The 15,332-nt window shown below is 31.1% G+C and overlaps 1 protein-coding gene and 1 long non-coding RNA gene across 2 annotated transcripts; both read right to left on the bottom strand.

Moving 5' to 3' along the window:
- Nucleotides 1-52: 52 nt before the first annotated feature.
- On the bottom strand, nucleotides 53-5,191 carry LOC132746657 (uncharacterized). The gene is made up of 2 exons (XR_009628010.1): nucleotides 2,316-5,191; nucleotides 53-1,966 (listed from the first exon to the last, which is right to left on the bottom strand). It is a non-coding gene; the product is annotated as an uncharacterized LOC132746657 (long non-coding RNA).
- A 6,663-nt stretch (nucleotides 5,192-11,854) lies between these two features.
- On the bottom strand, nucleotides 11,855-14,282 carry LOC132746656 (uncharacterized). The gene is made up of 2 exons (XM_060735878.1): nucleotides 14,129-14,282; nucleotides 11,855-13,771 (listed from the first exon to the last, which is right to left on the bottom strand). Exon 2 carries the CDS (start codon nucleotides 13,746-13,748, stop codon nucleotides 12,993-12,995), a length of 756 nt encoding a protein of 251 aa, XP_060591861.1. The 5' UTR covers nucleotides 13,749-13,771; nucleotides 14,129-14,282; the 3' UTR covers nucleotides 11,855-12,992.
- Between the last annotated feature and the right edge of the window lie 1,050 nt (nucleotides 14,283-15,332).

Genomic DNA, 15,332 nt, shown 5'->3' with positions numbered 1-15,332 from the left:
CCTTTTGATTATTTACATAAATCTAAATGTAGAAATATCATATAAAACAATAAATATGATCAATTTTATTTCTTAATAATTTCGTAATTTATAATACTAGAGAACACAATGTTTTACATTGAAACAAGTTAGCAAAATATACAAATACAAACATATGATACCTTTCATTTACCAATGAGAATAACAGATTACAAAGAGCAATGATTTTAAAGTCCACTTTAACAGTAACTTTTAAGCACTAACACTTAACAAATCTAATGCACCGCCTTTCTAATGCTAAATTTTAAGCAAATTAGCATACCGTAAACAATTACTTTTACATTTATTACGTTAATATACATGTAGTACAATTGTAAAGCCCTGAATAATGCAAACTTTCCACTAAGGCAGAAGTACGGTATTGTGTTTATTTTTAACTGTTATGAGAAATGAGTGACTGGACTATCCATTAAATTGGAGTGCGTCATTTTTCATGTTGTTGTTTTGTTTGTTTGGTTTGATGTCATATGTTAGAATCAAGAAAAAATGATCTTGATCCTCAGGTTTTTTTACAAACTTAAAGCAACACCAGGTTCAAAACCACCATACCTGCCGTAGCTTAGAGATGTATAGACTTCATTTTTCGAACCCATTTAGTCACCTCTTAAAATTACGTAGGGATAAACGAGCAAATCCTATTAAGCAACCCATCAACCACAAGGGGCACTTCAATTTTGAAAAGCAAAGAAGAATAGGGTGTTAAACTGAAAACATTGGAACACATATGAAATGTTATGATGTTTTCAGAGAAGAGCAACTGGATTCATCATAACGAAAGGCAAACTAGACACTGATTTTTAAGGTTTCCTGGTACTATTTACTGTCATTTTCTAAACAACCTTGACCTTGTTGACCTAACGGTTTCTGCATGTTACATCTGCATGTAGTAATCCCTTTGAAAATAAGCCTTGCATCACTTTTGATTTTATGCTAAAGATTTAACTTGCCAATAATGCCTTTTGTTACAAAAGAAAAATATGCTGTGCAAATCAATTTTTCACATATGACGTAGGTATGCAATGTTAACATTGACTGTCTTTCAGAACAGAGAGATCTTGGAAACTCGTTTGAAAAACACAAATACATGTACATGTGTATTACAATTCTTGTCCTACGAGACGTAAACATTCCTAAACTCGACAGCACCTATGTTGTATCTCCTTCTATAGAACGTCCGGGATTTGACATAAGGCGTTCTTTTTTTCGCTAAATCACGCCATCGCATTACACAAATATTCTGATTTTTCATTTCTTTCCTCCGGAGGTTCGCTATATCTGTTTTTTGTATTATTTCTTATCCTCATCAGCCGACGTTTCCATTGCATATACCCTATAAGTCCCATAAATGCATAGTATCCTAAAGTAATTATCATTATCACCACACTATCTCTGCGTATATAATCTATGGTGTTGATTTTAACACATTTTGAATGATTAATCGAGCTATAATTTCCTTCACCGTATATCTCTAACATATGAACACAAAGAGTATACATTGTTCCAGCCTCTAAATTATCAAATGTATACTCTCTGACGTCACTTGATAAAGGATGTGACGTAAATCGTCCACCTTTTGGGAAATATTCTACCACCGAGTATTTTACGAACCCAGTACGGTTATAATTAGGATCTAGTGCCCATTTAATTGAAATAGAATGAATTGAACTATTTAGCCAGAATATTTCAAGCATGTTCACGGGAATTTCAAAGATAGCATTATTGTCTAAAGGTTCCAATCTGATTTTGTTGTCGGTGGTGAGTGGCCCATTTATATGCGTGTCAATTATGTAAAGGGGATTTATCGTATCCACTGCTCGAATGTTTTGCAATTTTGAGCAAAGATTTGTTATCGTCAGCAGTATTGCAAACAACGACGGCGCCATAGTTTGAAACTGTTGGATCATCCTTGCCCAAATTGTATCGGAATCTGAAATGTATTCAAAACCATTAAGCGTTTGCTTATTTTTGGCTTCAGACTTAGGATTAACTTGTGATTTATTGTTTGTATTGAGATAATGTGACTAAAGAATCGATATTTGAATCATTTTAATGAATTAAATTTATAAAAATGGAAACAATATCGACCATTACTTGTAATAATAAAATAGCAGTCGTTGCATGATACAGAACTTCAGAAATTTTTACAATATAGCCGTTCGTTTAGTAGCCTTGTTTTTGGTTTTTGTTTGATTATATTTACTAATTTATTAGTTTATATGTCGAATCAACAGAAATATGTATTCCTTTACTTGCATGTCATATTGACACATTCTTACCTATGTAAAACTCCTACATCTGCTGAAATTGTTTACTCCATTACTGAACAACAGGCAAAACATACATCTACAGGCAATATGGAAGTCCTCTCCGTGTCTTCAGTTTAGCTGAAAAGATATCAGTACAAAATGTTAATATCAATTACTACGTAGCGGTTTCAGTTTCCACTTGATCAAAGCTATTTTGTAATTGTAACGTCAATAAATATTAAAATAAATTCTTTATTCAGTCAAACATCAATGCACTGGCATCACAAATGCAAATGTAATGCAATTTTGGTTTGCATAATGCATTGATCCAGTAACAAGAAATAGATCGTTAAACATCAGGCAAAATTAATGTTTCAATTTACTTTGTCTGCTCGTTTTATTTAGTTGTTTACTCACTGACACTATAAAATGTCATATGGCGACTTTCAATTTGTACTGGTTGAGTTAGACCAAAGGTTAAACCCTTCATGCATTATATCAGGCACTTGAGTAAAACCAAAAACTTTGGGAAAGCTAGTCGTCCTGCTTTAATTTTGTATTCATAATTATTTTACCAAATGTGAAAAATTATGCTGGTTACTGTAACATCGTGTGCTGCATAGTCTAAGATGTTATAGAACAATCAAAGATAGGTGAAATAATAATAATTTTGCAAGGCTAAATTAGTTTTCTTTCAACAACTTCATAAAGAACATGCAGACAATGAACAAAAAGATCTAAATTTAGTTCATGTAGTTTGCCTTGCAACCAGATTAATTATTTCTTTATAAATAAAGTACAAATTAATCTTTGTCAAACATCGTTTTATATCTATACAAGAATTCCTGTCTAATCAACTGAACGATTCTAATTTAGCCAATGAAGTTTTCTGAGTAATAATATTACGAAGGGCCTCTGGTGACATTTTAATTTCACAAATTCATCGTTTCAACTTTACGAATTCACGACTTTATAAATTTACGATTATAAATTTCAATTTCACGAATTTACACTTTCACAATTTCATTTTCAGGAATTTACGATTTTATCTCCACTAATACAGGTTTTTGACGATTTCCATTTCAGGGGTTCTGAATTTCAATTTCAGGAATTTACGATCATGAATGCGTAACAGTATTTTAGTCATTTAGGTGGGTAGTTTCCTAACCATCGCTCCTAGAGAGTTACACCAGTACTAGACTACCTTTCTCCGTGCTAAACTACCAAAGCATATCCCGAGGATCGAACCCACGCCAGAGAGGTAACTGGATTAGAAGTCATCGACTCTAACCCCTCGATCACGGAGGCGGTGCAAACGTGGTTTCACGAAGATGAAATCGTGAAGTTCAAAAACATAGATTCCTGAAGATATGGTCATGAAGTGAATATCGTAAATATGTAAGTTGAATCTTGAATTCGTTAGGTTGAGAAAGTGTCGTTTAAAATCAAAATCCTAAATTCATGCCGCGAATCTTTGAAAATTAATATTTAATGTGAAGAAATTGTAACTTTAAACATCATAATTATTCTATGAAAGAATCATAGTAAAATGTAATAACAGCCAGTCAGTTGGCCTGCAATAAATCTGTTAGTTTCCGAGCAGAATATTTGCAAGAACATTTACACTCAGACTTTTTATTACACTACATGGACAGCTCTGACATGTCTGTGACGACTATAAACCATTTCATTAGGAGAAATAATGAATAGATAGTAATCTTGTCAATTATCTCTAATATTAACTTCATAAAAAAGGAATGAAAGATGGTGCATATTCCTAGACCTTCTATCGTTATTCATTGATTATATAACTTGCTTGATAAAGCGCTTAAGTAGTGATTGTATCAATAATAGATTGTTCACTTTTGTTATTAGATAAATTTTGTAAAAGCATAATTTGTAGGCGGATGAACCTTGAATAACATAACTAGCGTGGAAATAAAAACGAAAAGCTCTATTTAATGTAAAATATGTCTCAAATGGCACTATTGAAACGTGAATAAATCTTGAATAGCAAGTAAAGCAGAAATTCTCAATTTATCGGTCAATCACAATTGGCAATGGATTTAAAGTAAACGTTAAAATGTAAATGCTACATTCTAGATGCATCATTGATGCTGATACACACTACATAGTGTAATTATGATTTTAGTCTAAACAAATAAAATATCGGGTGCTAAGGACCATTCGTTTTTCTAATGATACACGCAAATATTCTAAAATACTTTACAGTTTTCATTTTTTCAGAACATTCTAACTTGCTTGTGATTATTGATTAACGATGCAGATTTGTGTGCAATAAGTTTTATTTATTAAAATGTTATGAGGATTTCCTTTTCGTCTGAGTGAAACATGGAATATATTTTCACGAAACATGATTAATTGTCATGATGCTGTGCAATACACAATTTAGTGCAGGCATCGTTTATCAGAAAAAAAATCATTTTTTCAAAGGAATTTCATGTTTTTGTTTTTCATTATAGATATTTCATTATTAATATTGTATTTTAAATGTAAAACATAAATGTTTATGTACGATATTATCTTTCAAATCGTGATAAACATTTCATTTTATTAAAATTCCCTGAAAACACTATAATGCTCCAACGTTCAATAACTATTTTAATGATCTGTAAATCTTAGTAGAAAATAACTTAATAAGCTTCTGTTAGAAATTAGAACGATAACAGGAGAAGTAACTGAATGGGCATATCGAGATCATACAGCTGCAGTATTTCCAGGTAAATGTACGTATAACTAAAACACAAGTATATCCGAGAATGTTTACAAATGTTAACCTATTGAAGGTTAATTCAAAACAACACACTACACTATTTATCAACAATGCTAAGTTTCCCACAATGTCAAGGACACAATGCAGTTAAGAACAGGAACCCTATGTCATTGTTATTCTGTCAGTGTGAAACAATTATTCCTTTATTTCCTGCCACATTCTGACAACTATAACTATTTTACTTATAATCGTCGGCAACTGCCGGAAACAACAAAACGAATATCCCGGAACTTCATTAGGCCATGCATTAGAACCCTATATATATAAAATAAATACATTCTCTTTGCTACCTTGTACAAAGAAATCAATTTGAAAAGAAATACTGCTAAGCGTCATTTCAAAGGCTTACAAGGCAAGGTTTTAAACCGACAATGACAAAGACATAAGAATATGAAAGACATAATACTTTGAATTGATTTGTGAAAATCGGAAATCGACACTGCTTACAAAGCAAAGTTGTTCAAATTTCCTTTCATTACAGACTTTACTGAAAATAATGTAAATATCAATAGATGATTGGGGATAGGAAATCGAAATTGCTTACAAAAAAAATTGTTATTTCTTTAAAATACTAAACTGTACAAGATATAGTTTATGTAAAAATAACTTTCATTATTTTGGTGTGATGGCCCTTTTTCTAAATTTAAAGGGCATCTTTTCCCTTTCCCATCCCCAAAGAGAGGGGCTAACAGGGAAAATTGAATTTTAAACAAAAAAATTTGTCTGCCCTGAAAAGCCCTAGTGTTTTAAAATTCCCGGGGGAAAAATCTTTTTTATTGTTTGTTCCACTCTTTTATTCCATCTGAATATGAAACGGAAAATTTTTTCAAAAAATTACGTAAGGATGTGATTAAAATAAAAGGAAAGGTTTTGTGAAAAAAGATGGGATTGAATGAGAACTTTTTCGAGAAAATTCCATTTTTTCTTTTCTTTTTTAAACTAAGCAAAATTTTAGATTATTATTTATTTACTTAAAAAATTCTGATTTCTAATTGTTTTTAAATGTTACATTTAAAATTTATTAACTTAATAAAATGTTTTTTTTAATAAATTTCATTTAAATTTATCACAAGAATCTAATTTATTAATCTAAATCAATCCCAATTTTTATAACTAAAAAAGGCAATAACAGTTATTTTGTATAACCATTTCAAGATCAAAATAATATGACAAAACAATATTGCTCGTTTTGAAGGCATTTCAACACAATAAGATTAAAGGGATCACAAATTTTTATATATGTCTGAAGAGAATAGATTGTAACCCTCGTTGGTTTCAACTGAAAGTTTAGGTAATGGGAACAGACCAGTAAGATGAACACTAAAGAAAGATTTTTGCAGATGAAAGGTAGATCACAAGACTTAATTTTCATTTTTACACATAAATAAAGTTCAGCTACAGTAAAAAAAAAACATTGTAAGTGCAATTTAAAATATAAATTGATTATATTCTAGAACATGTCATAAATATTGTTACCACTTCATAATAAAAATGTACATTGTATATATTTTTCAGGAATTCCATTGGTAACAGTATTGAACATAAATTGACAACTGGTATTTTGAATCGCCTTTAATTGTAATACCTCTTCATTGGCAGTTGCAGAACAAATGAAAAGAAACTATCAAACAGTTCAAAGATGAATTACAGAAAACTGAGGAAGAAAATAAACAGTGATATTGAACTTTTAATACAAACAAAGTTTATAAATGATAACAGTTGCATATCTTGTTTATAACAGGATTTTCAACATATGTATATTCATTACAGTTGTCAATGTTTAAAACGTCAGCAAAAACATTAAGAGCTTTTATTATGAAGCAAATGCAAAACAAAACAACAGCTTGACTGATAGAAAGAAGATAGATGTTGCAAGCTGACAAAATATATTTTTTAGCATATTTTAAAGGACCATATGTTTTAGCCTTTTGTGGTCTTTAATTTCAAATAAAAATTAATTAAAAAGAAATCATCGCATTACTTCGTTTTTAACATTACTTTGTTTTTTTAACATTGTGCTTGTAAACATATAATGGTACAGCCTGCAGGGAAATATGTCAACATGGTAAAATCATTTAATATTTTGTCCTCTAATTATTGGGCATTATATTAATGTTGAGTGAATATTTCTTGGAATGTTAAAAGTAGTGCTGAAGCTAGATTACTGTCTTTCCTAAATGCCCTCCGACCTGCAAGGTCCTGCACATGTTTTCTGCAAATGTTCAGTCCCCCATAAGTAAATGGAATGTCTGGGGTTTTGGTTAGTTTAGGCAACATCTTCTAAAGGGTCGCCAATGTACCCCAAATGAATTTGTTATAATATCAGCTGTACAGTGGGTTTTCAAACAATATGACCAATTTCAAAGTGCGGAAACCTAAACAACAAAAGGCAATTTAAGCTATTGATACCTTAAAGCTTCGGTCTTAAAAGATTTGACCTGATATTTGGCAAAATTACATGTTAAATGATTTGTAATTTGGGTTATATACAAGTATTATTAATACTGGTAATTTTAATGAAAAACATTTGAAAAAATATAAAGTTTTACAATCCGTTTACTTAACATGAAATTATTTTCAATTTGCTGTAAACAACAATCATTTTAAGAAACTGAAAATCCCATTGAAATTGTCTATAAGACGGGGGTGTGGTGCATGGTCTAAACAAAATTGTTATTTTGATTTGGTAACGGCTGGTCTGTAAAGCTAACAAGTTACCAGACAGTAATCCGAAATTTTTGATTTTCAAATACAAAGGGAATAAAAACTTATTTGTTTTTTTTTTATTTCCCAATGGCTCAATTTAGGGGAAGAGTAGGTGCCAAGAATTCCCAAGCAATACAAACTGTTTACAATCTATTATCAGTTAATTGCTTTAATTCATTCTTGACCAACATGTGTTAATGGCGTAAGCAATAAAATTACTGGATAGCCACAGATAATGTCTGAATAAGTTGCAAAGAAATAACCTGTTATTTATACTTGACACGGAATAATTAGAAATTACTTGGAATTAATCATAAACATTAATTCACTTCAACAGGTCTGCGAATATACATAGTACATCCTTCACTGTATATAGTGTAAAATTTAACCTTGTTGTTGATTAATTTATCTCCAAGAAGAGATTTTTGTAATGTTAAATATAAACTCTCAACAAGTATGTATTACTATCAGTACTATAAATTAAGATCCTCTAAATCTTTTCGGCCATATTATTCGTGATATGTTTAACATAGAGCAGATACTGGAGCTTGCCCTGTTTAGCCCTCGTTCTGAGAAATCTATGAATATGTATGAGGTAATATTAAGAAGGGTCTATTGAATGTATAAACATTCAACTTAATTCCATGATGATTAAATGATTATATTTCAAGATCATGAGATGCATATATTGTTTTACTAACATGTGTTGAGCCCGAGGTGCAGATCATGTGGTTTTCATTTATTTATAAAATAGCTTGTGTTTAACTAAAGGTTTTCTTTCTAATATGTTAAGAAAATATATCAGATTGTGGTTTTGCTGAATATTTTTGTTCATGTTCATTGAAATCAAAAACTAATAATATGCTTGGTGCATAAATTGTGTTAACAAATAGTTTTCCATTATTCATTTAAAAGTAATAGTCAATTGATTGAATAAAGAACATTTTGTAATTTAATATGTGTTATAATTGGCGATACATCTGATTTGGAGCATCGCAAAAGTATTGCATCACATCTGATGTGTACTGTATAATCAGGGACATGTATGGTATTAAAGTATAGTAAGTTATGCAATCAGGAACATGTATGGTATAAAAGCGGCCTGCCGCTATATTTTTATTTGAAAACAAATCCCAAATATTCATTGTTGTTTCAAATAAAGCATTACAATTATTTCATCTTTGAAAAGTGCGTAATATCACCGTTAAGGCTTTTTCAAAACATGGCCCCGAGAGTTATTTATAACGCGCCAGTTGACGTTCGTTTCTAAAATTAGAAGATTTAGAAAGAATCGCCTGATTTGATAAAACACATATAGAGAGCGGACCGGTAGATTAGAGGTATTGAAGGGTTTCCTGATTGTTTATGTATTTTATTGAAGGAAAATTCCACCTTAATTCTTTTGATTTGACAATCATTACATATTCAGCCTTTAAAAAAAGCATAAGTTCGCTACTATCCAACGTTATTTTAAAAACATTCAGCACAGTTGTCTCAAAGTACCAATTATAACTGTGTTATTTTGACTTTCAGATGTTATGACCATTAAGATTCATCTCGCACTGACGATGTGCAGGTAATGAATACTGGCTCAATACTTGGAATGTCCCACTGTTCATTCACAGAGTTGTAAACTGAAGTCAATAAAATACCCAGTTCATATGTTGTCGTTAATCAAAGCGCATTACCAGTTGCAATATTAATTCCCTTGAGATATTTCCTCAATCATGTCAATCTCTTGTGACCAAGAGGGCGACTGATTAGTATTTATTTCTCATTCTATAATTGGATGGAAGCGAAATATTTCGTTAACCAAGTTTCTTTTGCTTTTTTTTCACTTCCAAGAAATTGTACTCGCTGACTTTACTGCGTTCATCTGAGGGCTGAAGATAGAGGTACATATAAATATATCATTTCATTTCGTGCAGGGAGAATGCATCAGAAATCCATGTGAATTATTCCTCTTTAAATCTATAAATTGATAAGCAGGATTTGTTGTTGTTTTCTTTTTATTTGTTTGATTTTGTTTGCTAAGGTGTTGGTTCGTCTTGTTGGTGTTTGTTGTTTTTTTATCAAGGATTGTTGCTTGTTGCTTGCTGTTGCTTTTCTTGTGTTTTTGTTGGTTTTTTTTTGGTTTTTTTTGTTTTTTGCTGTGTTTGGGTGTTTGCTTGTTTTATGTTTTTTTTTGTTGTTTTTTTTTTGGTGTTTTTTCTTGTTTTGGTTTTTTATTGTTCTTTCTTTTCTTTTGAGGGGGGGTGTTGTTACAATTTACTTGTTTTGCTCTATTTCCTGTTAGTTATTTTATTCGATAATTACTGCAGTAGTGCGACTACCTTACTACAAAGTAACTGAAGGGAAAGACTGCCAGTTTTGAAATGAATTCTAACAACTTGTGGGCAGCCCTTTTACTGCAATGAAGATAAATTGTTTTTAAAACGTTAGCTAAGCATGCGATGCAGAATTGATATGTATCATAAAATACCAATGAGGATTGTTTCGTAACTTCAAGCGAGCGGAATAGCAAAACTTGATTTTATCCAAAAATATACCACTGTTAGCAGGTAGCTGGCGAATAACAGTCTAACTCTACGTGATACCAATAATGTGGGGGATTTTTTTTATAAATCGCAGAAACATATTAAAACAGTGTTTCCATGCTTAGCAGTATTATATCTCCATAATTGTGTTGATGAACATGGGAGATTAATAATGGAGTATAATGGCTATATATAATCTATATGTGTGGCATCCTTGTAAATATGATATATATAATAGTATATACTAAAATGCTAAATGACTCTATATGTTACATTTTTTTAAATATTATTCATTTATTTTGAAGTGTTACGAATAAATAATTTCAAGCCATTTCAATCCTTTATACCTTTAAGGGAGACACAGTTAAAATCTCCATCTCGTTTTAAATGTTTCTTTCATTATTCTGTTGATGTTCTCAAAATGTATACGCTAGACAGTCACAGGAACTAATCTTTTCAAATTATAAAGTACTAAATGATGGTTTTCTAACCCGGCCCAAGTGGGTCTGATTAGAGAGTATTTTTGTCATTAATTTGCCTGAGTATCCCTTTAAATATACATGTCTGTCTTTCAATCTTGACAAATCATTTATCACTCAGATGAAAAAGTTTAAAAAAAGCGAACAGTACAGATACTAAGGTGAAGGCATGGATGTGCCGACTGACCTGGGAGAACACTGGTAGCATAGAGGTCTGTTATAAACATTCATGTCAGATTGCCAGTTAAATATATGTTTTTTTAACATATTAAGAATTCATTTTACAGTTCAACAAATATATTTGCTTTCTTATAACAATCTATTGAATTCAAATGAATGAATGGTGAGAATTAAAATTTAAAGATAATTTTAGGGTGACTTTATGCATCATTTAATGATACTAAAATCGTATAAAAACCGTATTGATCTAGAATAAAACTATGAAGTAACCTTATAGTACTGTACGTTTGAATTGTCGCTTTTCAATAGATTGTTACGTTTAAATACACTGTATACACGGCCGCTGTAAATTTATGGAGTAACTTCTGCTTTGTATTATAAATTCGTTAGATTTGTGACAACTTAATTATGTATGGTCGTACATAAACGATTATTTGCAATAGGTAACACACACAAAGCGGATCGGTCTATAGATGCAAAAGACCTTTCATATAGGGACTGTCAATACGTAAAACACAATACCCTTCATTATCATTTAAAAAAATATTAATTACTTGAGCATTATTACATTTTCCTAAAGCTATACAACAGTCGATAACCGATTGGGGTTTTTCTTAAAATGCTCAATGGATAAAACATGCGTTGATGTTTGCTAATAAAATATGTTAAAATGTGTTAGGGGAGATATGTAATCTTTGTTTAGATATCAAAATGATGTGAATTGATGTGTCCTTCGTTTTTATTTGTTGCTTTCATGTTATATGACTTTATCAACTTTGAAGTATTAATTAGACATTACACGCCTTGCATATAAATCTTTTGATTATGATTTATTACATAAATCTAAATGTAGAAATATCATATAAAACAATAAATATGATCAATTTTATTTCTTAATAATTTCGTAATTTATAATACTAGAGAACACAATGTTTTACATTGAAACAAGTTAGCAAAATATACAAATACAAACATATGATACCTTTCATTTACCAATGAGAATAACAGATTACAAAGAGCAATGATTTTAAAGTCCACTTTAACAGTAACTTTTAAGCACTAACACTTAACAAATCTAATGCACCGCCTTTCTAATGCTAAATTTTAAGCAAATTAGCATACCGTAAACAATTACTTTTACATTTATTACGTTAATATACATGTAGTACAATTGTAAAGCCCTGAATAATGCAAACTTTCCACTAAGGCAGAAGTACGGTATTGTGTTTATTTTTAACTGTTATGAGAAATGAGTGACTGGACTATCCATTAAATTGGAGTGCGTCATTTTTTATGTTGTTCGTTTTGTTTGTTTGGTTTGATGTCATATGTTAGAATCAAGAAAACTGATCTTGGCTATCCTCAGGTTTTTTTTACAACCTTAAAGCAACACCAGGGCCAAAACCACCATACCTTCTGGAGCTAAGAGATGTATAGACTTCATTTATTCGAACCCATTTAGTCGCCTCCTAAAATTACGTAGGGATAAACGAGCAAATCCTATTAAGCAACCCATCAACCACAAGGGGCACTTCAATTTTGAAAAGCAAAGACGAAAAGGGTGTTAAACTGAAAACATTGGAACACATATGAAATGTTATGATGTTTTCAGAGAAGAGCAACTGGATTCATCATAACGGAAGGCAAACTAGACACTGATTTTTAAGGTTTCCTGGTACTATTTACTGTCATTTTCTAAACAACCTTGACCTTGTTGACCTAACGGTTTCTGCATGTTACATCTGCATGTAGTAATCCCTTTGAAAATAAGCCTTGCATCACTTTTGATTTTATGCTAAAGATTTAACTTGCCAATAATGCCTTTTGTTACAAAAGAAAAATATGCTGTGCAAATCAATTTTTCACATATAACGTAGGTATGCAATGTTAACATTGACTGTCTTTCAGAACAGAGAGATCTTGGAAACTCGTTTGAAAAACACAAATACATGTACATGTGTATTACAATTCTTGTCCTACGAGACGTAAACATTCCTAAAATCGACAGCACCTATGTTGTATCTCCTTCTATAGAACGTCCGGGATTTGACATAAGGCGTTCTTTTTCCGCTAAATCACGCCATCGCATTACACAAACATTCTGATTTTCATTTCTTTCCTCTGGAGGTTCGCTATATCTGTTTTTTGTATTATTTCTTATCCTCATCAGCCGACGTTTCCATTGCGTATACCCTATAAGTCCCATAAATGCATAGTATCCTAAAGTAATTATCATTATCACCACACTATCTCTGCGTATATAATCTATGGTGTTGATTTTAACACATTTTGAATGATTAATCGAGCTATAATTTCCTTCACCGTATATCTCTAACATATGAACACAAAGAGTATACATTGTTCCAGCCTCTAAATTATCAAATGTATACTCTCTGACGTCACTTGATAAAGGATGTGACGTAAATCGTCCACCTTTTGGGAAATATTCTACCACCGAGTCTTTTACGAACCCAGTAAGGTTATAATTAGGATCTAGTGCCCATTTAATTGAAATAGAATGAATTGAACTATTTAGCCAGAATATTTCAAGCATGTTCACGGGAATTTCAAAGATAGCATTATTGTCTAAAGGTTCCAATCTGATTTTGTTGTCGGTGGTGAGTGGCCCATTTATATGCGTTTCAATTATGTAAGGTGGATTTATCGTATCCTCTGCTCGAATGTTTTGCATTTTTGAGCAAAGATTTGTTATCGTCAGCAGTATTGCAAACAACGATGGCGCCATAGTTTGAAACTGTTGGATCATCCTTGCCCAAATTGTATCGGAATCTGAAATTTATTCAAACCATTAAGCGTTTGCGTATTTTTGCATTTACACTTGTGATTAACTTGTGATTTACTGTTTGTATTGAGATAATGTGACTAAAGGATCGATATTTGAATCGTTTTAATGAATTAAATTTATAAAAATGGAAACAATAACGACCATTACTTGTAATGAAAATAGCAGTCGTTGCATGATACGAAATATAATATAACTTTAGAAATTTTCACAATATAGACATTCGTTTGGTAGCCTTGTTTTTTGGTTTTTGTTTGGTTATATTTATTAATTTGTTAGTTTATATGATGAATCTACAGAAACATGTATTCCTTTACTTGCATGTCATATTGGCACATTCTTACCTATGTAAAACTCCTACATCTGCTGAAATTGTCTAATCCATTACAGAAAAACAGGCAAAATAGTCATCTACAGGCAACATGGAAGTCCTCTTCGTGTCTTCACTTTAGCTGAAAAGATATCAATACAAAATATAAATATTAAATACTACATAGCGGTTTCAGCTTCCTCTTGGTCAAAGCTATTTTGTAATTGTAACGTAAATAAATATTAAAATTGATTCTTTATTCAAACAAACATCAATGCACTGGCAGCACAAATGCAAATGTAAATGCAATATTGGTTTGCATAATGCAATGTTCCAGTGAAAAGAAATAGATCGTTAAACATCAGGCAAAATTAATGTTTCAATTTACTTTGGAATTGAGTTTCTAATGGAAATTATGTTATTTTTTGGAGTAAATGATTGTCTGCTCGTTTATTTTAGTTGCTTACTCACTGACACTATAAAATGTCATATGAAGACTTTCAATTTGTACTGGTTGGGTAAGACCAAAGGTACCCCTTCATGCATTATATCAGGCACTAGCGGGCACTTGAGTAAAACCAAAGACCTTCTGAAAGCTAGTCGTCCTGCTTTTTATTATTTTATACATACTTATTTTACCAAATGTGAAAAATTATGCTATTTACGCTGGTAACTGTAACATCATATGGTGCATAATCAAAGATGTAATAAAACAATCAAAGATGGGTGAAAAAATATTTATTTTCCAAGGCTCAATTAGTTTCCTTTCAACAACGTCATAAAGAACATGCAGACAATGAACAAAAAGATTTAAATTTAGTTTGCCTTCCAACTGATTAATTATTTCTTTATAAGTAAAGTACAAAATTAATCTTTGTCACACATTGTTTTATATCTATACAAGAGTTCCTTCTAATCAACTGAAAGATTCTTATTCACCCAATAAAGTTTTCTTACTAATATTACGAAGGGCCTCTGGTGACATTTCAACTTCATCTATTCATCGTTTCAACTTTACGAATTCGCGATTATATAAATTTACGATTACAAATTTCAATTTCATAAATTTTCACTTTCACAATTTCATTTTCATGAATTTACGATTTTAACTTCACAAATTCACGTTTTTCACGATTTCCACTTCAGGAATTCATCATATTCAAGTTCATGAATTTTCGAGCAAGAATGCGTGAAAGTAGAAAAGTGAATTTGATACCAGTAGAATTTTGATACTTTGA

The sequence above is a fragment of the Ruditapes philippinarum genome, unplaced genomic scaffold, assembly GCF_026571515.1.
Source record: "Ruditapes philippinarum isolate M1 unplaced genomic scaffold, ASM2657151v2 ctg2606_1_1_1_1, whole genome shotgun sequence".
Taxonomy (NCBI): domain Eukaryota; kingdom Metazoa; phylum Mollusca; class Bivalvia; order Venerida; family Veneridae; genus Ruditapes; species Ruditapes philippinarum.
The sequence above is the reverse complement of the archived record's forward strand: the minus strand, read 5'-3'. Positions and strand labels throughout refer to the sequence as shown.